The sequence below is a fragment of the Euprymna scolopes genome, chromosome 24, assembly GCF_053919585.1.
Source record: "Euprymna scolopes isolate OS-2025 chromosome 24, ASM5391958v1, whole genome shotgun sequence".
Classification (NCBI taxonomy): domain Eukaryota; kingdom Metazoa; phylum Mollusca; class Cephalopoda; order Sepiida; family Sepiolidae; genus Euprymna; species Euprymna scolopes.
In genome coordinates this window covers 50,300,816-50,325,649 of record NC_136505.1, presented here as the reverse complement: position 1 = coordinate 50,325,649, position 24,834 = coordinate 50,300,816, and the positions used below count along the sequence as shown (strand labels likewise).

At 33.5% G+C, this 24,834-nt stretch overlaps 1 protein-coding gene across 1 annotated transcript in view; it reads right to left on the bottom strand.

The window, feature by feature from the left end:
• LOC145246702 (uncharacterized) overlaps window positions 1-24,834 on the bottom strand; it is a 329,042-nt gene that overhangs the window by 204,247 nt on the left and 99,961 nt on the right. Inside the window, exons 5-9 of the mRNA XM_080108431.1 lie at window positions 23,273-23,395; window positions 19,121-19,228; window positions 12,998-13,117; window positions 8,904-9,007; window positions 1,601-1,758 (exon numbers count right to left, since the gene is read on the bottom strand). Coding sequence (XP_079964557.1) covers window positions 1,601-1,758; window positions 8,904-9,007; window positions 12,998-13,117; window positions 19,121-19,228; window positions 23,273-23,395 — 613 coding nt within the window. The remainder of the gene's footprint in view (window positions 1-1,600; window positions 1,759-8,903; window positions 9,008-12,997; window positions 13,118-19,120; window positions 19,229-23,272; window positions 23,396-24,834) is intronic.

The window sequence follows — 24,834 nt, the reverse complement described above, 5'->3', positions numbered from 1 at the left end:
TTGAAAAATATGATTCTTTGGAAGTATAATGGTCATTTACATCATTTAATATTACCAATATGTACACACAACTTTTACTGTTATCATTTAAAGGGAAGTTACTTTGATATTTTTAACATAATTATTTCCCTTGCGCCAACTCTAGTTATGTGTATGTCCAGAGAGTGGAATGGGCTGGACTAATAAGAAAGAGTGGATGGGTGAAGATGGGGGAGGATAGAAGAGAGAGAGAGAGGGGGATGGGAATAGAATTTATGTTACACACTTGCCCCGGGAAATTTCCGGTAGCTATGTTAGTGTATAATAAATTTACAATATGATATTGCCTCGTCTCTTCATTTTGCCGAACACAAAAAGTAACAAATTAAAAGGTTTTCCGTTGGAAATTGTCCTTGCTATGAATGCGGCAAAATGCACTTATGTGAATATAAAAATTGTCAGTTTAGAAATAAAGATTGTCATAATTTGGGGAGTAAGTGCCATACGTTCTCACATTGTAGAAAGTGAAGATATCAGCAATTGAACGGTTAATTATGGAAAGAAAAATACAACCCATTTACAAATATAAAAAGAAAATTTGTTAAACATAGAACTGAACAATACAAATGTTAAATTGCAACTAGACACGGGATATTGATAATAATAAATAAAGTGGAATAAAATTGGCAAAATAATGTTAATTACTTTTTAAAATGCCCGGAGAGTTAACTGTTCAGGCTACCATTCTTAGGTTTCTGCTAAGTTAATCAATCATTTATGAAAAAAATCAATTAAAGCGTTCGTCATAGATCGATCTCGAAATCGATTCGATACAGGTCGGATGAAGTCATTTGATACATATAGTAACAACTTGAATGCAGCCATTATTAATACAGAATATTTAAAGAGATACCTTAAATCCGACATTCTCAACGATCTTCTTTTCTTTTCTGAAGGTTTGGGAATGTGTACAAAATTAAAGAAAACTTCCAATGAAATAATAATCCAGGGCAAATTCGTCGACCAATAAGACAACAAGTACTTTTTATACCTAGAAAATAATTTTATAAGAATTGGTGCGTTTAGAAAATATCGAAATACTAAGTAAAAAAAACGATTGTAGATTTTGCAACTTAAGCTTGTTCAGTACGAGATAATACAAACCGCTGTATGTAGGTTGACGTCGAAGAACTGCAAAAACCTAACGTTGTCATCTCCTCTAACCCGAGTATACAAGCGACTGGAAGCTGCTTGTAAATTTGATATTTCCATGAAACTTTTTTCTTCAGAGGAAGCTGATTCAATCTATCTGGAGCGATTACCGATTCTGTACGGTACTGTAATGTCAACTTGCTTTAACGATTCTAGTCTAAATCGGGCATATCTTTTTTATCTTTTGGGATCTACGCATGATCTCTGAGCCAAGGTAAATAAAACAGATGAATCGTTTAATGTTTTTTTTCTGTCATTATCTTGTTGAGATTAGAGCAAACTGTTGTTTCCACGATGAAACATTAAAACATGGATGACTGAGGACGCAATAAGATAATTAATCAAAATTCCTCGTTGAAAAAAACAAAACGAAAAATCTGCTTTGGTAAATAATAAAATGTGCACTTACGACATATGTTGATAGCAAAAATCAGAGTTCTTTATCACACTTTTTATGGTGGCAAGGTCAGTGTTGTATTTTACTTGGTGTGTTCCGGTTCTAATCCACATTGCAAACTTCGTTTCGAAAACAGTTATTCCTAGATTCTTGCGCATGATGCAATATACCTGAAAAAAAAAGTAATAATAGCACATTAATAATTTGGAATGACTGGGTGTAAATTCTCGTTAACAATCTAATATTTGTAGATGTTATCATAACAGTTCAATTGAAAGACGTTTTTTTTTAATGTTGTTGCTAAATCAGTGCATATGTTTACGAACGACTCACCTTATCAAGGCCCGAAGGCCACTTGAGAATAAAGGTTAATGGATGTAAAGTGGTCACTAAAACAACGGCTTAGTGATCGATACTTAGTGATAGTGGTGCAAGTTATGTAGAATTTGATTATTTAAGTGGCAAGACATCAAAAGCTTATTTACATTGGACCTGAAGACGCCGATGGTGCAGTCAGATTTAAAGTATGCCACCAGAACCGGGTTTTATTGATGAGCTATTCTAGGAAATAAGTTTTGTTTATGAGATTTGCGGTTGGATTTAGACAGAGATAGACTGTGGGAACTGTTGCTAGTGATTGTAGCTAGAGGAGTGGTTTTATGAAAGTGGGGGTATCATGGATTGAAGCTCAGACGAGTACTTGCTATGTAAATAAAGATAGAGAAGAGACAGACTCGCAAAGTCTCTCCTACGAGAAAAAGGTTGCGTGGCGTGTTAACGAAAAGTGAAATATGTACAAACATCGAATATGCTAACGCCAAATAATGTGTCAAATAATACTACGTCACAGGTCATCGTCATAGATTCCCTGAAGAATGTTTTTTTTTTATGTTTATGACCCACTAAATTATATTGTGCCAATAAAATAACTAAGATAGTAACTGTTTAGTATTGAATCAAATATTAAACGATTTATATTAAAATTCAAATTCAGAATACATTATCATATAAAAAATTATTACGAAAAAATAGAGAATTTAAAAAATCTATTTATAATAGAAATAAAATGTTACAAGATGCATTCAGTAAGTTTCCAAAGATTTTCATACAACCATTTAAACTTGTAGTGGACTCAACCAGCGCTTCTATTCAAGTAACACAAACCCTAACGTGAATTCCGCGTGACCAACGCGCCGTTCTTACATTTGAATTACTACCGTAAAAACAACAAACGGACTTCTACTGATTCTATGCTCTAACAACAACATGGTAAAATAAAGAAAAAATATAATACTGATGATGAAGTGTATCTTCGAAATATATTTATAAATTTCAATATAAATTTCAAACAAAATAAATATCTATTTATTTTGTAATAATGTGTTGTTTTTGCTTCAAACGTATTTAATACGTATTTATTTTATTCAGTATGTTATTGTTATACATCTTATTGGATTACTGACCCATTTTTTTCTGATTTCAGTTTCAAATGAACAGTTACAGAAGGAATTGGAATACGCCATGCTAAAGTCTGATTATCACTTTTGATTAATTCCAAATAGGCAATCTAAATTTGAGGACACTATAGAAAAACGATATGTAATAAAAAATATGTTTTAAACTTGCCAAAAGGCCACAGAAACATAGGAATAATTTAGACTGCTTTTGCACCATATTGCATGAATCGAGCATCATTTTGTGAGTGGCATAAGAGATTCAAGGAAGACAGGGAATCTATGAAGGATGCTAAGAGGTTTGGGAGGAGTAAGGAGGTCAGAAAATTAGAGTTGACTGGCCAAATAAAAACATTCATAGATAAGGGGTGTTGTGTGTCTATAAAAAGGCTTCCTTTCGTCTTGACAGACTATGGATACCCATGGTAGGGGTTCCTGCGCGTGAAATTTCTTTGTGGTAAGAGCTGTGCAATCTCCAACCACACCTCTCCTGAATCGACATTGTTGAATACCAGTGGCAAGTGGAGGGTCAGGACGACTGGAAACAATGCCGAGATTACCGGAAAGCACACAAGAATAACGCCTAGAATTCCCAAATGGTCACCCATCTGGTACTAGCCAGGCTCAACGTTGCTTAACTTCGATGATCTGACGAGAACCGGTGTGTCAACGTGATTATGCCGTACGTCGATTGTCTATTGAGACAATAAGTGCACAGTTTGATGTCAGTGTGAGAACTGTTCACACAATTATTCGCGAGGAAATCAAGGTGTGGATGATTTGTAGGAAGTTTATGCGAAGGGTGCCCAGAAAAGATTAGAAAGAAACATGTTGCCCTGACAGCAGGAAAATGGTCGAGCTGTGATAAATTCAGATCCCTATAGTCGAGACCCTGCACTTTATGACTTTTGGTTATTCCCTAAGCTAATGGAAAACCTTAGAGCTTGTCGTTATGAGACAACGTAAGTGATGAAAGAGGCTGTAACGAGCGTCACAAGAGGAGAGCCATGGGGACCTTCCAGAAGTTGTTGTAACGGCACAACAAGTGTATAGCAGCCGGAGGAGATTACTTCAAAAGGACTAGAGTTTCATGTGTGTACTATCAATTAAAGTGTTCATACTAAAATTCTGGAAACTTATTGAAGGCACCTCGTAAAATGATGTTTTTTGAAAATAACAAAGCATTGATTATTCTAATATTCTAAGAGTTTTGATATATAAAAATATCTTCTTTAGGGCAAACCTTTTTTTTTTTCCTTTCGCATATTTTTTTTCAGTATTCAGCGAGCCTCCAGTTGAGATAGAAAATGTCCGGCAAGGTATGAGATGCAGTACACTTAGTGGCACGTGTTTGGGATTTTTCATTTTAAAATTTAATTATTTTTTTTAGTTTCCATTTCTATTATCAATATTCATGCATACATGATACTCCATAAAACATGAATTTTTTTATTTTATCAAAGTAATGTATTTTAGAAATATATTGCAACTTTAATCATTTCCTTTAATTCTAAAATGTTCTCACTTATTTAGTCTAGATTAAAATAATCTGAATTGTGAGAGAATCCAATAAGACTAGTGATGGTAGCTTCTCTAAGCAGCTATACATCAAAATTTTACTGAAGAAATCGTTTGCTATGTGCCATGTGATTGGATTAAAAACAAGCAATCGCAAGGCACTTTTTAGAACTTCTACTGGACCCCACAGGGGAGTGCTTTTGAAATTTAATTAATCATGTGGAGAGTTTATGACAAACATAAGTTGACACTGTATTTGTAGACATTCATGTTGTTGTTCCGTGGAAAAGTGTTCCACAGATGGGAGGTTTTTGAAAGACAATCTTTTCATGGAAATACCGTTTGATGTCAGGCATAGCTAGGAAGAAAATAAAGCCCTTTGTGGGGGCTTTCGTGGTTGAATACGATTGTTAACTTTGAATGTCAATTTTTCACCGAGGGCGGTCAGAGATTGAAGCTCAGTCGAGCATCATCCATAGAAATAACGTTAGATTAGAGACAGTCTAACAACCTTTTTTTCTGTGATAAAGTTGGCGAAAGAACGAGAAGAGATTATCTCTGATTAGATTGTGTCATTGATCTGTCGACGTAGGAAAAGGTGTTCTAAGTGACTTTCACCAGATGTGGCAGTAGTATTCAATCTTGAATTACATCTGACTTTTATATGGGTAAAGGATTACATTGTGAACCGGAATCATTCTGAAGTGGAAGAATACAGCGATAGCGGTATCAGAATTTTTGTAGGAATTTTTTACACACCTAACACGAAACTGCGAATACAATATAAAAATCTCGGAATTTCTCTGTTAAAAGTGGGTTATTTATTTTCTTTATGGATTATACTTCCAAAATAAACTATTACAGTTGTTTTAAAAGTAATAGAAATATTTTTTTTTTAAAACAGTAATGAATTTTCCGAACTCAATATTTTTCAATCTTTAAACTTTAAAAATCTATCAAAATTTTTCTATTGATTCTATTTTTACGATATTTTCAGGGTCAGTGTGAAATTTTATGTTCTTTCCAATAAATCGAATATAATATTTTAGACAAACGTTTTTTTTTTTAAATTCACGACCCCCCCCATCCCAATTTTTAAGTGTCTATTAGAAAGTAAATAATTAATTTACTCACAAATTGAAGAGAAAAGGTCCATACATAATATATTCAAATTTAAAAAAAAAAAGACATCGTGTTCTTTTAGAATTTTACCTGTAAAGTTTGAAGTTTAAAACCTTTTTTTTAAACCACGTTATTTGTTTTTTCTTTTTTCTTTTTTTTTTTAATGGAACCTTGGTCCTTGCTCCTTTAATTGAAAAAAAATTAGGGCTTGAATTACATTTTTCGAGGAGTTATAAGCTTGGAAAGACAGGGGGTCGAATAATTCACGCCTCCCATTTTGTAAATGTCTAATAATAATTAATTTAGACTCGCTTAAGTACATAATTATTTACTCACAAATTGAAGAGAAAAGGTCAATACATAATATATTCAAATTTAAAACAAAAAGAACATATTGTTCTCGTAGAATTTTACCTGTAAAGTCCGAAGTTTAAAACCTTTTTAAAAAAAAAACACGTTTTTTTTTTGTTTTTTTTTTTTAATGAAATCTTGGTCCTTGCTCCTTTAATTGAAAAAAAAAATTAGGGCTTGAATTGCATTTTTCGAGGAGTTATAAGCTTGGAAAGATGGGGTGGAATTATTCGCTATTTTCACAAAATTTCTGACACCGCTAATACAGCGACAATTTTGCAGTAACTTGAGGTACGGACTGAGTATGAGACTCCCATTTGAAATTTGGAGTGAAAACTCAGTTCTAGTAGTTTGTCAAAACAAAGGACAACAATCACTTCGTTCGCAATGATTATTGGTCTTTAATGAGATATAGGTTGCACCAAGGTTTCATTACTCTTCGCACTGTATTATTGGAAGGATATTTAGTACTCTTCTTCCTAAGCCTTTTTATCTCCGTGACCCTTTACGACTATTCTTTTAAGTATCAGCCGAGGTTAGTGCCACTACGTTACCTTTTGAGGTAGGAAGGGGTGACAATTTATAACATTATAATTATGTTATTATTATTGTTGTGATTATTTTAGTAGTAGTAGTAGTAGTAGTAGTAGTATGGATGAAAGAGGTAGATTGCTTTAATTATTGCTGATAAGCAAACGTGTAAGTCTTTAAGAAGGTCGATAGCAATGTAGAATATCGGGAAAGCAAAGTGACGTTGCGTATAAAACAAAGCAGGCAACAAAAGGCAGAATTTAAATTACAAATCTTCGCATACCTATTTTTCAAAGCTTCGGTCACATATAAATCAATAAATAGGAACTTATTGTTAAATATAACCGAAATAGCATTATGACTTTGATAATTTCGAGAACAGACCACTCCTTATCAAAAACAAACTAAAAAAAAGACGTACGCAGTAAAAACAGCACAACGAATACAAATCCAAAACAGTTGATAACATCTTTCACATATAAATCCGTAAATATGAACTTACTGTTGACTATAATCGGATAGCATAATGTCTTCTTGGATTTGTTTAGTTTTTTTGTGCTTTTTTTTTCTTTTTTGTGTCGTACTTTTTTTGATAATGAGATATTTTCTCAGAAAAATAACATAGATAATTATAATTTTAATGTTGTCTTTGGTTATCTGTTTTTGTTTATATGTTCTGTTACTGTCCCGATATCCAACATAGCTATAAGCCTTCTGAAATACTTTTATCATTATTATTATTATTATTATTAGTAGTAGTAGTAGTAGTAGTAGTATAGATTTTTACGGATTTTTTTTTACTCTGTTTGCGGAGTATGTTAATCGAATGTTAGTATTGATTGATCTATTTGCTTTTTGTGCTGAAATATGACATTCGTGTATTAAAGAGAGTTCTCGATAAAATGGGATGACTTTTCAAAACAAAGCCATTTGATTCACCGGGAAGCAAACATAAAGATTGGAGCGATTTAATATATAAAATACTAAATTCAGACCTATCTTCTTATTATGAAATATGGTGATACGTTCGTTTACAAATTTCGATTTAACTGAAAAGCAACCTATTGGCATAGGAACAGAAAACACGCACTTATCAGTGTTGGTAAATTAATTCATATCTTTTGGAAATGAGTTGCCATAAAAAGTACAACAATAGCAAAGAACATTTGGTGCTAATGCACTTACTGATCCGCGCTATTTTTTTAAATCGCATTTCCAAGTTTAATTAAAGTTGTATTACATGTTTTCTCGTTCAATTGTAAGGTTAAAGTACAGAATAGGTACAAAACACTCTGCCCTCCCCATGTTAAGAATGGCTTTTTTTTAAATAATAACGTTATTATTTCAGCACGGATCAATAAGTGAACTAGTACCGAACATTTTGATATGGAATTAGATAAATTTCGCAAAACAGGAAATTATGTTTTTATTGGGGGGGGGGCTTTCGGATGAAATATTTAGCAGAATTTTATCTGTATATTTTGATGCTGCATAAATTATGTAAATAAATTAACAATGAAAATTCTTTGATATACATACATGTAGATATCTATCTAAAATAAATAAGGAACTTATCAAATAGAATTTTAATTAAAAAATAAATCAGTTTTATCGTATTTTTCTGATTCGCCATTAATAAGCCTACAAACACGCAAAACAAGGGACATAAGTCAATCTGCCATTTCGCCAAATCCTAATCAATGTTTAATCGTAAAATCAATGTTTAATCGTAAAAATACGAAAAAGTTACGTTTCTGAACTTTTTAGAAGAGGATTGATTATTTGAATGGACCTGTGGCGCAGTAGTTGGAGTACTTTGAAAAATCGATTGTAAAAGTGTTATTCTCCTGAAGGATGAATGGTTCAATTCTCAGAGTGGGGGACCAAAAATACAATTGCGAATTACTTAGGACTTCTATCTTGTCATGGCTGATGGAACAAGAGCATGCTACCACGTGATGTAAATAAAGGACTCCGTTCGAAATTTCGTCAAAACCCCCGAGTTCGACAGAAACATTGCCGAGTTTGACAAGATATACCTGAAGAAGGTAGAAGGTTACATCGACCAGAACTTTATGAAAATGACGCTGAAGGTGAGAACAGTAAATCCAACTAATACGAATGACGAAAGTAGTTTATATTTTTTTAATTAAAATTCTACTCCATAAATTTCTCTAATGTTTGCTGTATCTACTATTGCTTGACTCGAAAGTACATGAAAAGGTTTACCTGATTATTTATTTGAACCTGCCATATTTCCCCCATTATATTTTGTAAGGACAAGCATCGTAATTAATATAGGTAAAAGTAATTATATAGTTTTCGAAAGTGAAACCTACTTTTATGCGTTTTAAAGGTCCTGAACCATCAGGGTCAATTTGGTAATAACCTGTTCTCGCAAGTGGGTTCAGATCAAGTACACCTTGACATGTGGGTGGAGTTCCTGAAAAATAATTTTAAAAAGGAAAACATAAACGTAGTGCTGATTAAACACTTAAATAAAATTAAATATACCTGTGTACAGTTGTAACAAAGAGCGAATGCGCGTATGTAAATGCCTGCGAGGTGACGTCACCAGGGAAGAAAAAAAGACTACATAAAAAAGAAAAAGAGATTTATCCTGAGGGAGAAGAGATAACGTTCGAGATCCCGTGAGAGACGTGGAGAACATTCTGTATCACGTGGGTCATGTCACGGCTGTACCAATGAGGAAATAAATGTTGCTACAGAGAGAAAGCTGGTTTGAGTTATTTCCAATTAATTTGTCTTGGTCTACTTTGCGACTGAAACTGCACACAACGTGTGTTGGTTCGCGGATAACGTTTAACGCCAAACAGTATTAATAGATTTTGATGTAATTGTGGAAAAGTTTGAACACGAAATAATGGCATGAATTAAAGAACAGTAAAACACGAAAATAAAACAATGTATTGTCTTTTGGATACGTGTGAGTAATAGTTTCATTTTATTTCACATTTTCTTTATTTTTCCTCTTTTCCACTTTATAGGGTATACGCCAATGTTGAAGTTCTGATGTTTTTAGGTATCCCATCCTTTTCAATCAACTTTTGAAAAGGTATTTATTCATATACCAGTTAATGTCCTTCCCTCTTGTATCTAACGTAGGACTTCATTATTATTGGTAACAGAGTTCGATGCCTCCATTCAGTCTCAAGAGACAAGGGGCAGTCTATAAGTTAGCTACACGTGTAATTGTGAGGCTAATGTTGCGTAATCCCCAACCACACTTCTGAATTGTCACTGCTTGGGTTGAGTTGCAAAAAGACGTCCAAGCCTGACTGGAAACAATGCTGAGATAAGCAGAGAGAGCATATACAGCACTTGGAATTCCGAAGTGGTCACTCATTTTTGTACTGACCAGGGTCGACGTTGCTTAACTTGCGAATTCTGACGGGAACCGGTGTGTCAACGTAATTATGCCGTATATATGTAATTGAGATATGTTCTTAAATATTAATTATATTTTTAGTTTATTTTTTATTATTATTTCTGTTGTCACATGTGTCTGTCTGTTGACATTGCCAATTATAATCTGATAGAGACATCCTAACAAATAACCATAGGCTATCAAGTATATTCTCTTAGGCCTGCCACACTTTCAGCAAGTGTATCTCGGTTCACAACACGGGAATATTCTGAAGCACTCAAAAATTGCAATGTATCCCAATATTCTCGATTCACTTGTCAAATTCTTTTACCACACTCCCCAGTTACAAATTTTACTCTCTCCGCCACACTCCCCAAAGCTCCCATCAAAACAGTTACAACTTTTACTTTCTCCGCCATCCTTAATCTTAATATTTTCGACCTTATTTTCTTTTCTTCCATGTTCACAGCAACTGGTACTGCCTTATCAATGATTATTGTCTTGTGTTCCTTTTTGCTTAAATTCGGTTTCCTTCTTTAAATAAAATTCTCACATTGGATATTCATATTTCACAATAATTTCACATTATCACCTCCCACCACCCCATTCTGGAACATTCTCTTGCTGTTTTACACTAATTACATTTCTTATATATTTTCCAATTGCACTTTATCGGAATATTGTCATGGCGCCTCTTTAACTTCTCACAACTACTGACGGTATGTTGTACATTCGCATCTGTTTGTCTACACAGTAGACATATGGGACTTTCTGTCGTCTTATTAATGTGATATTTCTCATAATTTGTCTTGAGCGATAACTCCATTTTGCAACACATACTACGGCTTCTCTCCCAGCTTCAAGTTACATTTTGACAACTATCGCCAGCTTTTTCCCTTGTCCACTGCTTTTTGTAAATCACTACTGAATTGGCCATGCATTTTTTCTCAAACCATTTCTGTTTCAGTTTTTTGTTGATTTCTTACCTTAAATTCTTTACTGGTAGAGGTCTGGCTAATGCACGTAGCCTTCGATCCTCCGAAACCGTTCGCAACTCTTATGTGGCGTCATCCGATGTAGACGCCACCATATTTTGTGGGGGGGGTAGTATTTTGCGCTTTCGGTTTTCTTGGTTCCCTTTCGGTTTTAGTTTATTACTATTATTATTATTATTATTATTATTATTATTATTATTATTACAAGGAGCTTTCACACAGGTCATCAAAGATCTCTCCTTGACAACAGCCGGTGGTGTTCCCTGGAAGCTGAGTGACAACACGTCTCACCAGGTTTCCAGTATTCTCCACCTCTTTCGATAACATTTTCAAATAAATTATCATTATCGAAATAGCCGCTATTGGTCTTCACTAGAATTTGAGTGGCAATAAGCCTCCCACGGTCCCAGTTCTCTTCGCACTTATCCAGTGGAGGCTTGGTCTTGTTCTCCGTTTTTTCCTTTCTCTTTGACTCTGCTTTTTTTGGAGGAGGGTGCAGTGATGTGGCATTGGTAGGCTTGGGGTGGGGTTGTAGTTAGATAACTTATAGACATGCGGCTTCAGTGTTCTTGGTTCCATGTAGTGTTTCATGTTTTGTCTTTGCAGCAGTAAAAACTATATATAAAAGTGATTTTATCTGATTGCAGGTTTGCTCATATTCGTATTATTATTATTATTATTATTATTACTATTATTACTATTATTATTATTATTATTATTATTATTATTATTATATAGTTGGACTTGTTATTAAGTAGATATGTCGTGAAACAAGAAACAAGAATCTGCCTAAACAAAATGATTAATCTGGAAACATGAGCTGGAATCACTGTCGGGAAAGCAAATGTTACCGAACAGTTTCTCGAAGAATGTAGAATTAAAAATTATAATTATTGCCCTGTCGCCGCTGTTGTTGTTTTGTTTTTTTTTTCATTGTCGTTGCGTATATAGATTCGTGGGTAGCTATCAGTCAAGATCAAGTAAATATATAACAAATTTTATCCTCGATTGTAATATTTTGGTGTTAGTGTAGGAAAAAGACTCAAAATTTCTAGCCTCTTTCTCGTCCAGGCAAAAATGATGGCTAGTATAAAATCAAATGGCATAACACTGTATAAGTAAAACTTAAATTAACATGAACATAATCAGCAAGAGCCAGATTTTGAGAATGTATAACGATGTGAAAACCTTTTTTTATATTTTTAGAAGCGAAATTTTTGTGTGTGAAACTAATTGTCGAAGTCCTTTTTCCCGCGCGTTCTTTTTTTTCTATCGTTTCTTCATATACCTCTTTTCTCTTCTTTCTTTAAATTCATCCATGAATATTATCTACGCATCAATTTAAACCATAAAAAAATGCTTCATTCTAATTGCTAATCCTCATTGCTATAGTAATAAGCTTTTTGGCATTAAGAAAGGAAACACAAAGAGACGTTCGCTGGGTTTGCTTCAAGCTTTTTATTTGGAAAGTATGGCGCTAATTACTTAGTTCTTAACTGCTCAACTAAACTGATATAATGTGGCACGCGGATAGAGACGCCGGTAACATTCGCTGAGATTAATGGTGTTCTACATCATTGGCGGCGTTTCATTCTCACAGTTTTCAAGGAGAAACTGATTTAAAAACATAAGTTTGCCCTTATCTCAGTAAACGTGAAGTCATTCATTATCCGTTATTCGTTCATTGTTCAACCCGTGTTCTGCCCACCGTTTGGCCTGTTGCCCACTGCGTTAACTTTACGTCATCCATTTTCCATTCGACCCTAGAAACGATTGTATCACACAGATCTGGGTTATTATACACTCAATGTGACCTTTGTAAAGAAATTATACTAGCTGACGCAATCGCTATTGAAGTAGGGTCCCTAATATGTAGCGTTTACATTTTTTTCCTGTTTTTACATGTATATATCGTCGATTAAGAATGTCTGGTTCTTATTTCCTTTTGTGATAGAGGGATACAAACGACAAATATAAATTCTATTGTGACAAATCCTTACGATTATTTTCTTACAAATTATCTTCGGGATCTTAAAATCTCCATACTTACGCGAACAGTCTATTCCATCACCATAAAGACCGGGTTTGCAGCTACAGTTGTAAGATCCAGGTAGATTCGTGCAAATGGCGTCCTTATGACAATTGTGACCAGACGCACACTCATCGATGTCTTCAAAAAATTTGAAAAAAAAAAGTATTATATATAAGTATTAAAGTCAAAATATCTGATGGCAGTGTGAAAGTGAAACAGGTGTAAACGTCACAAGGATTGATGAATGAGCCATTATATTAATGATAACAATTAAATTATGTAAAATACCAACGACTTATAAAAGTAAAAATAAATTGCTATTTTAGTGTAAGTGAACTAATAGCAAAACACGCTCTTCATCTGGGATTTATAATATATATATATATATATATATAATACTTGAAAATAAGCGGAAATTTCTCAAGAGCCCCTTCAGCCATGATCTCATCAAGAGAAATCGATAGCATTGTAATAATATTATTGACGAAAAAAAGATCAATGGGGGATCTTTTATAAATTAAAGATTCCAATACAGGACGGTTAAAACGAATAATTTGATTAAATAAAGCGTATAAAAAGCGATTAAAATAGCACCGCGATGGAAAAAAAAGTTAAATGGGGAGGTGGTCAAATTTCTCCGAAAAGATTTAGCGCTTTTAAGAATTCCTTCTGCCGGCACAAAAAAATGTTTACGAATTGCGATAGAGAAAGATTCTAAAATGTTTAAATGATTTTTAGAATCCGCTCTATGAAGTATCTGAAATCACTCTTTTTTATACTGGATTCTCACTCAGATGTTGACCAATTGCGGAGTCCAAAATCGTTGAGGAAGGGAGACCCACAGATCCCACTTTACCCTGTCTAATCTTAGATGGAATGTGCTGGATTATACAAGTCTGCAAATGCAGGGAAGTCCGTCCGTAGCATCACACTGGCATTTAAATTGATAAATAATGTTACTATTTTGGATGTAAAGCAAACGAGCCTTTAAAAAAGAATGAATGGCAGGTCTAGTAGTAAATACCAAACGCAAGGAAACAGAGTAGAAGCAATTAATATCACTTCTAACCATCTGTTTACTTAATTCTGTACCATTATCCCGTATCCACGGCAATTTTAAGTAAACACGGCATTTTAAAGGGCGAAATATTTTAGGGAATTTGAAATCAGCAATCTTTTTATTTATACAATCATTAATAAGGTCTTCAGGATAACCATTACCAATGGAAATATCCCTGATCTTATCCAGTTCGGTGTTCAATTTAATAGATGAACAAATTATGCGGGCTCTATGTACCAACGTGTTAATTAAGCCGATTCTTCGCGATTTAGGTACAAAAGAAGACCAGTTGACATGCAAGCGAGTAAAATTCGGCTTCCTGTAAATGGTAGTGAGAAAGCCACTTCTTGAACGACCAACAAGAACATCCAAGAAGAGAAGAGTGTTTTCTTGCTCTCATTCCATAGTGTACTGCAGAGCCCCATACAGGGAATTCAACTCATAGAAAATTGCTGACGCTTTATCTGGCGATGAAAACATTGCAAAAGTATCGTCAACATATCTAACTTACGTCGTGGGTTTAGTTCCTGAACTGAAAAGAACAGATTCATAATAAGCGACGAAAATATCAGGTAGAGTTGGGGCCAATGGGCATCCCATTGAGACCCTGTTGACCTGACTGTACATAATATCAGCGAAGCTAAACTGTATAATTTAGTACACATTAATACGAGTTCTGTGAATATCTCCTTAGAAAACTGGGGAGGAGTCAGGCGACCACAATAGAGTGTGTCGCTGCAAATATGTATAGTCTCATCCAATGGTACATTGGTAAAAAGACTAGAGACATCAAAACAACACATAAAAGATGTCTCAAAAACCGGATTTAACCCACGGAAATACTCAACAAGCCGGAAAGAATTAGGTATATAGTACATAGTATATAACTCACGCACAGGTTGCAAAATTTTTAAAGCCACTTAGCCAAAGAATGTTGAGCGGAGCCTATCATAGATAAAATAGGTCTCAGTGGGATACCTTGCTTATGTATTTTAGGTAGACCGTAAAGTCTGGGACGTAATGATCCAGAAGGTCTAATCCTGTCATAACGTCATTCGAGAAATATTCTTTTTATATAATCCAAGAAGACGCTTTTGCATTTTGATTTCATTTTTGCAAGTATTATCTGCCAACCCGATAGGTCCAAGTTTACGGAATTTAGATGACTTGTTCGGAATAATAACATTTTCTCGACGTAGTCTGAACGATCCATGATCACGACTCCTGCTCCTTTGTCTGGTTGGCATATATAAATATCAGAATTTGATTTTAGTTCTTTAATGGTTTTAAAGTATGTTTTGTTCCAAACAAAATCCCCGTGGTCAATAGGAGCGTTACTGTATCGGTGTACCAGATCAACTAAACTGGATCCGATTGTAGGAATATTATGCAGTAAAATAGAGGTATGATGTATAATCTGAGATAACAGAACCTCGAACGCAGCAAGGGTTATCTCTTTATCTATAATAATAGGGGGGACACAGAAATCTAATCCTTTTGATAAGACTTTAATCTCGGTGTCTGTTAACATGGTGCTTGAAAAATGTAATATATGTTTGCTTCCATGATGTTCATAACCATATCTCCTTCGAACAAAAGGAGATAATTGTTTGCTATTCTTAATTAAAGCACGTTGTTTTGCAAATTCGTCACTGATAGAAAGATACTTGTAAAAACAAAAGAAATAAAAAAAATGACAAGAATTTCTTAACTAAGTTGATGACGAATACTAATATAATTTCCAAGCCGATCCGTTATGTGATTCATTTCATCCGGTATAAACGCACGCTCCATAGACAAGCTAGGTGTTCTGGCAAAAATTTACTTTCACCATAACTAATGTTTCTGCAAAACTTTTTTAATAATCCAAGTCGTGGTTATTGAGAAAAGTGTGAACAAACGAATGGACGAACGATTTGGGGTAATTTTACCCCTATAATGACCCCTAGAAGCAACCAGAGTTATCCCGGAAAGTCAGTTCTGAGAAAAATTTACTTTCACCGTGACTAATGCTGTTACACGATAAGGGCTGTCCCATTTTCATGTAAGTATAAAAATGGAGAATTTAGTTAAAATGAAAATGAAATGGCATAGGCGAAATTCGAACCTCGTAATCTAGTTTAGAAATAGATTACGCGTGAGAATTTAAAAATGTAAAACAAACATTTGTTTAGAAATAGATAAATATTTCAAGGAAAGAACGTTAACTATCAAGTTTGTTATGAAATTTTAAATTGAAAGAATGCAGCTTATAAGATAATGTTTTTAACATATTGAATATAGGTTAAAATTCCTTTTGTAGAAATAGAAAAAGTTTTGGACACGTATGTCCAGGACACGTGAAAGAATGCACATGTTTTAACATGTGTATGACCTCACGGAAAATAGAAAGTTCGAGGAATAGAGAAAAACTTTAGTTAGAAAACAGTCAGTGAGAAAACTCAGAGGGAGGCATTCGTCTGGGAGCGAGACGTCACTTCAAGGAAAAATGTGAGACTTTGAATTCTTGGTGATGGAACACGGCCGTGTGAAGAATAAACCATCATGTGTTTTGTAAAGCTCGTCTTGTGTATATGATTCTTATACAAAGGTAAAGTCCAATTGTATTATATATTTGTGTTATATGTCTTTACATACACGTCTCAACATCATCATGTCCTCACTCAAAGAGCTTCTCCTTCTCTTCCAATCTACAGCATCTAAAGAATAAACAGTTTTAATATAAATATGAATCTCTCCTAACATGAACAATATCTCTAAGTCTCTTACAACAAAAATCTCTCTCTCTCTCTCTGAGTCTTACAACATCCCTCACTATAATAAGACAAGAACACTCACTAAGACTCATATCTTTACTAATAAGACTCTAAGACTCTCTTTAAAATGAAACCCAATATAACAATGCTTGTGCACATTTTCCAAAGCGTGGTTACAGAGAAAAGTGTCGAATAAACGAACAAACGAACGATTTCGGGTAATTTTACCTCTATAATGGCCCCTAGGGGCAGCTAGAGTTATCCTGGAAAATCCGTTCTGGCAAAAGTTTACTTCACCATGTCTAATTGTGCAAAATTTAATAAAACTCCAAGGCGTCGTTATTTAGAAGAGTGCGAACAAACGAACGGACAATCAGACGAACGGAAGTGAATTACTATTGCCAGTTCTTCTTTTGTCGGGGGACCAACAATTTTTCCTCTATAATGGTCACTACAGAGCAACCAGAATCATCCTAGAACATTCGTTCTGGCAAAAATTTACATTTACGGGAGTGAATTACTAGATCGACTCTCCTTTGTCGGGGGACCAATTAAGTATAAGTGGATAAAGATAATACATAGTCATATTCAATTGACCAAATATAAAAACAATAGTAATATGAATCTATTTGTAACATATATAATTTGAGTACCAAACAGACTGATATAGACAGATGACTGCGTAATCTCTTTGATCAAAGTCTGGGCCATCTTTTGACGCACACTGACAATCGAAATTATTAATCAAATATACTAAAATAGTAATAAACAAATGTTAGGACACTGTCAAGAGAATGTTATCGTCCACTGAATAAAATACCAGTATAACAGGGTTGGTCAATATGTGATTCAGAACATTTTGAATTTTTAATGATAAAGAAACCGTAGGCAATTGCTATGAAACCCACTCAGGCATCTGTAACGTGGCTTCTTCATATAATTCGGCTCTGACGTTGTTTATGAAAGTTTCGCAAAGGAACAAAGTAAAATAAATTCGACACGAGTTTTGTTCGTTTAGTTGACAGAAATGGCTGTTATTACCGGTCGCCTGACATGTATTTTATGAGACACCGACAATATGGTCATCCAAAAATTTTGTAAAACGTTCGGAGATAAATTGAATTGGCCCTGCATTTTGTTTTAAAGTTCTTATTTTGCCGCCACGTGGTTAGAAAAAACTCCGCTGTATCGACACGTGCTTAAAAGTCTCGCCGTCACGTGCTTTTTTTTTTCTCTATTAATTTTCTCTTTCTTTCGTTCGCTGTGACGTCGCCTCGCGCCACGATTATATGCATACGTGACGGTGACTTCGTTATATCTTTGTATCAATTTTATGGAGCTTTAACGATTATTGTGTTAATCCAACTCTTACGAAGATGACCCTCTTTATGTAATAGTTCTGTCTGTCCGGAGATAGCTCGCCAGACCGATTTTAGTTGTGAATTATCTCCCGTATGTCGGATACCAGTAAGATGATTCTGTAGTAGGGGGGCTGACTACACTAACTTTTCTAATAGTACATTCCTCTCGCTTTCTACAATATGTGCACATGCACACTTCTAGCTTCCTTTGTGGCTTGAGATACGCCAGGAACGTATATCTTGAACTAGGTGTTCCCACGAGTTGGAATACAAATCGAACCGTTTGAGGAAGGCTATTAAGCTGTCCTTGAATCGTTTCTGCCGCCATTTCTATTTTGGCAGCTCCATGTAAAGTAGCCATTTTGGAAATTTGAAACCTGACATACGGAGTATATTTCACACAATTACAAATACCAACAGACCGTGGTAAAGAAACAGAAATTATAGTGTTTCCTTTCAAATGAGAAAATATCGGTGTTTATGCACTTTTGTCACCGCGCTATTTTTAAATAGTTTTTTTCATGTTAAATTCAAGTTTCACGATATCTTTTTTAATTAAATTGTTAGGTGCAAGCACAGGATAGTTACAAAATACCCTCCCCCCTTGTTAAGTATGGCTTTCAAAATAATAACGTTATTATTTCAGCATGGTAACAAAAGTGCATAAGTACTAAAATATCAATAAATTAATTTCTGAAAATAGAAATATCAAGAATGTGACGCCTTATTCATTAGTATTTCTTCTAGTGATAGTTCGGGAAAGGGTTTAACCAAGAAACACTCAATAACCTAAATGAATAAAACGTTGTCAGTTCATGGCTTAAAGAAATATTAAAACGTGTGCTTAGATTCACAAGAAACATGTTTCGAAAAAAAAATAGTGAACATCTGTGTGAAATTGTGAGGTGGGTCGGATCATATCTGTCTGTATGTCTGAGGGAAAGACTAAACTGGAATATCCTACCTGTACAGTTTTCGGATGGACCATCATAGCCATCTTCGCATTCACACATCTGGATATCCATGTTGCAAATGGCGTTATCCTTGCAATTACGGTCATCAATACACGTACCTACAAATAAGAAAACCAAGATATTTTTCAACTATTAATGGAATTAAAGTAATTATTAACGCAAATCTATATATCTTTAAAAGTGAACGTGTCTGTGTGTCTGTGTATGTGTCTGTGTACATTTCCCTACGCAATAACTCTGTCAATTTTTAGTCTACAGACTCGAAATTTGATATACAGGATACTGAGATTTGAGAAAATCTATGTGATCGGTTTGCGGCCAGAAATTTGGCTGTTAAGGTGTCAAAGTTTAACGATTTTACCTTTGAGAACTCTACCAAACTCCTGACGATTTTTTGGGTCTAAACACTTGTAATTTTAGATATAGATTCCTTGGACATGGATCTAACTTAATAGCTTGATTTGAACCCAAAATAATAAACGTTAAGGGGTTATGATAGGGGTCAAACTTTAAAAAATTGACTTTTTTTTCTTTTGCTCGGCATACACCTTTGTGTCCATTCATCACGGTTGTATTTCGCAACAAGATAAAACTGCCTAACTAGACTAGGGTTTGGGCTGAATGTGGCGCCACTGACCACGAAAGTCATCATCCGTATTGTGTTATCCTAGGAAAATGAAGGTGTAAAATAATCGACGCACATCCAAGGGAAACTGGCAGAGTTCGGTCGATGGTCGAATAATTCAGAGCGTTAGTGAGAAATGGAATTCTCAGCATCAATAAAGTTCTCACAAGACAGACTTATCACCGTTTACTGTATATTTTAGTTTTCACTTTTAATTCTCATTTTCGCTCATTCGCACTTTTACTTCAATACCTGATGATGATTCGTCGACGAATCGAAAACGCTCGTGACAACAACAATTATGGAACTTTTATTAATATTTTTAATTTTGATACAAAAAAGATTATACGGAAAATCCGAAAATTAGAAAGGAGAATCATAAAGCAAAGTGAATCCGTTGCATTTAATGATATTTGCTTGAATATATATATATATATATATATATATATATATATATATATATATATATATATATATATATATGTGTGTGTGTGTGTGTGTGCGTGTGTGTGTGTGTATATATATATATATTTGTGTGTGGGTATATGTGTAAGTGTGTGTGTAAGTGTGTGTGTGCGCGCGCGTGTGCGTGTGGGTATGTGTGTAAGTGTGTAGGTGTGCAGATTTGTAATTCAGAGCGTTAGTGAGAAATGGAATTCTCAGCATCCATAAAGTTCTCACAAGACGGACTGGGTTATTATTAATATTACTACTATTATTATTATTATTTTTTTTTTATTTTTTTTTTTTTCGTGCAGAAATTTCGAAGGGCACCTGCCACTATATAGCTAGTTTCCATTAAATACTTGCAAAACAGACACAAGGATATTACATAGCGGCGATTGGTCAGAGGTTGTAGCTTAGTTAATAGTACGGAACCTATATAAATAGTTAGTCTTTTGTGAACCTTAACAGTGAGAGATTAGTTGTACAGGGTTCCCCACTTAAAAGTAGCCGATCTATTAATTTCTTTTTTTTTTTTTTAGATTAAGCGACCTACTTAAAAATAACCCGATCTCTCTAATCTTTCTCTAATCAATATTTTTTCAGATTAAGCTTCTTAATTTCTTAAAATCAACATTTAAACTTTTTTAAGCATGGTGTTTTCGTTGCAGCAGAAAATAGTGATTGTGGAAGCCTATCAGAAGAATAAGCAAAGGGTTATGGCCACTACGTTCCCCGGACTGTCATCATGTGAGTTTTATCTTTGAAGGACTTTAAAACAAAAAGTTAATGCAAATAATCCTCACAATCTAGACCAACTAAAAGTGAAGATTACTAACGCTATCAGGAGAATCACCAAAGATCCATAGGCAGTATCTACAAACGTTGTTAAATGTGTCCAGAAATGTATAGCTGTACACAGGGGGGAACTTCTAGCATCTTTCATAACACTAGAGATGATTTAAACAACACTACAGGTAATTTAAACAATCCTACAAGTAATTTAAACAATACTACATATACTTCAAACAATGCTACAGGTAATTTAAATAATGCTACAATTAAGTTAAACAATGCTACAGGTAATTTAAATAATGCTACAAGTTAAACAATGCTACAAGTAATTTAAATAATGTTACAGGTAATTTAAACAATGTTACAGGTAATTTAAATAATGCTATAGGTAATTTAAAAAATGCTACGGATAATATAAAAAAATGCTACAGGTAATTTAAACAATGTTACAGGTAATTTAAATAATTCTACAGGTAATTTAAACAATACTACAGATAATTTAAACAACACTACAGGTAATTTAAACAACACTACAGGTAATTTAAACAATGCTACAAGTAATTTAAACAATGCTACAAGTAATTTAAATAATGCCACAGGTAATTTAAACAATGTTACAGGTAATTTAAATAATGCTACAGATAATTTAAACAATACTACAGATAATTTAAACAACACTACAGGTAATTTAAACAACACTACAGATAATCTAAACAATGCTACAGATAATTTAATCAACACTACAGATAATTTAAACAACACTACAGATAATTTAAATAATGCTACAGATAATTTAAACAATGCTACACGTAATTGAAACAATACTACATGTAATTTAAACAATATTACAGGTAATTTAAACAATGCTACAGATAATTTAAATAATGCTACAGATAATTTAAACAATACTACAGATAATTTAAACAATGCTACACGTAATTTAAACAATACTACATGTAATTTTAAACAATACTACATGTAATTTTAAACAATACTACAGGTAATTAAAACAATGCTACAGATAATTTAAATAATGCTACAGATAATATAAACAATATTACAGGTAATTTAAACAATGCTACACGTAATTTAAACAATACTACATGTAATTTAAACAATACTACAGGTAATTTAAACAATGCTACAGATAATTTAAATAATGCGACACATAATTTAACCAATACTACATGTAATTTAAACAATATTACAGGTAATTTAAACAATGCTACAGATAATTTAAACAATGCTACAGATAATTTAAACAATTCTACAGATAATTTAAACAATGCTACACGTAATTTCAACAATACTACATGTAATTTAAACAATATTACAGATAATTTAAACAATGCTACAGATAATTTGAATAATGCTACACGTAATTTAAACAATACTACATGTAATTTAAACAATGCTACAGATAATTTAAACAATGCTACAGATAATTTAAACAATGCTACACGTAATTTAAACAATACTGCATGTAATTTAAACAATACTACAGGTAATTTAAACAATGCTACAGATAATTTAAATAATGCTACACGTAATTTAAACAATCCTACAGGTAATTTAATCAATACTACAGGTAATTTAAACAATGCTACACGTAATTTAAACAATACTACAGATAATTTAAACAATACTACAGATAATTTAAAAATGCTACAGATAATTTAAACAATGCTACAGGTAATTTAAACAATGCTACAGATAATTTAAACAATGCTACAGATAATTTAAACAATACTACATGTAATTTAAACAATGCTACACGTAATTTAAACAATACTACAGATAATTTAAACAATGCTACAGGTAATTTAAACAATACTACAGATAATTTAAACAATGCTACAGGTAATTTAAACAATGCTACAAATAATTTAAACAATCCTACAGGTTATTTAATCAATACTACAGGTAATTTAAATAATTAAAGAATGCTCATCCCTCTCTACCACATTTTCCCGGGCTAAATTTAAGTGGGCTACCCTGTAGATGCAAAAACCCAAATGTGGCAATTATATTCCATGCAATGGTGCATTGTAGCTTCATAAAAATATAGGATACTCTCATTTCAATAATGTCCGACTATCTGAGACAAGAAGATGATTAAACATTCACATGAAGTCAATCAATCAATAAATAATTAATAAATCAATCAATCAATGTCTTATTCTAGAATTCTAAGCAAACTGAAAACTGGGTAATGAAAACCAAATCTTCGAATAATTTATCTCAACTGAAAAAAAAATATTGAATAATCATTACTTACTGTTGCAGACGAACCCATCTCCTTTGTAGCCAATTTTGCATACGCAGTCATAGGAACCTAGAGAGTTGACGCATCGGGCATTTATGTGACATCGGTGTCCAGCTGTATTGCATTCGTTGATGTCTAAATATATGATGACATGTAATTATTAGATACTAAACCATTACTCACATATATACATTTAAAACAACTTAGACAAGGAATGCGGTTCGAGTCATTTTGCGATATTTTACACGTAACTTTATTTTTTAACTGAGATTGGAAATACATACACACATATATATGTGTGTGTGTGTGTGTGTGTGTGTGTGTGTGTGTGTGTGTGTGTGTGTGTGTGTGTGTGTGTGTGTTGGACCGACTTTGTTAACGGCGTCCACGAACTTGCTGATTTTAATACTCGAATGTTTAATCGACCTATAATTTAAATCGACTTTTCATCGACTCTATATATTTTAACTTATCACCGTTTACTGTATATTTTAGTTTTCACTTTTAATTCTCATTTTCGCTCATTCGCACTTTTACTTCAGCACCTGATGATGATTCGTGGACGAATCGAAAGCGCCCGTGACAGCAACAATTATAAAACATTTATTAATATTTTTGATTTTGATAACAAAACAGATTATACGGAAAATCCGAAAATTAGAAAGGAGAATCATAAAGCAAAGTGCATTTAATGATATTTGCTTGAATATATATATATATATATATATATATATATATATATATATATATATATATATATATATTATGTATATATATACATATATATATATTTGTGTGTGGGTATATGTGTAAGTGGGTGGGTGTGTGCGCGCGTGTGCATGCGTGTGTGTGTGTGTTTGCGTGTGTGTATGTGCGTTTGTGTGTATGTGTGCAGATTTGTAATTAAAAGAGACTTTCTTTTGGGCGAGACAAGGACGAATGACACAGGTAAGGAAAAAGTTTTTTTCATAACATGAATAGTTTAGCCTAATAAATCTGGGGCAAAGAAGTAGATCCCATATCAGGAACATTTTTTGTTCATTTGTTTAAGGAAGGTTGTGCTTGACCAACATCGCTGGGAAGCCATTATTTAATGTATTGTTTTGTTTTGTTTTGTTTTTAATTCCCGATCCGTTTTTCATAGTAAGCAACTGATATGCCCTAACAACTTAAGATTATTCGTAATTCGAGGAAGCATGTTGATTAAGCGATTGAAGGTGATTAAATGACTTACTGACACAATAAGTTTCTTTTTTTATTATTTATAATATTGTTTTCAAAGTTGAAAATTCTCCAATCTATATATCTATAAAAGTGAACGTGTCTGTCTGTCTGTGTGTATGTGTGTCTGTCTGCATGTGTACATTTCCCCACGCAATAACTCTGTCAATTTTTAGTCTATAGACTCGAAATTTGAAATACCGGGTACTGAGATTTGGGAAAATCGATGTGACGGGTGTCAGCCAGAAATTTGGCTGTTAAGGGGTCAAATTTCAACAATTTGACCTTTAAGAACTCTACCAAACTCCTCCGACAATTTTGGGTCTAGACACTTGAAATTTTAGATATAGGTT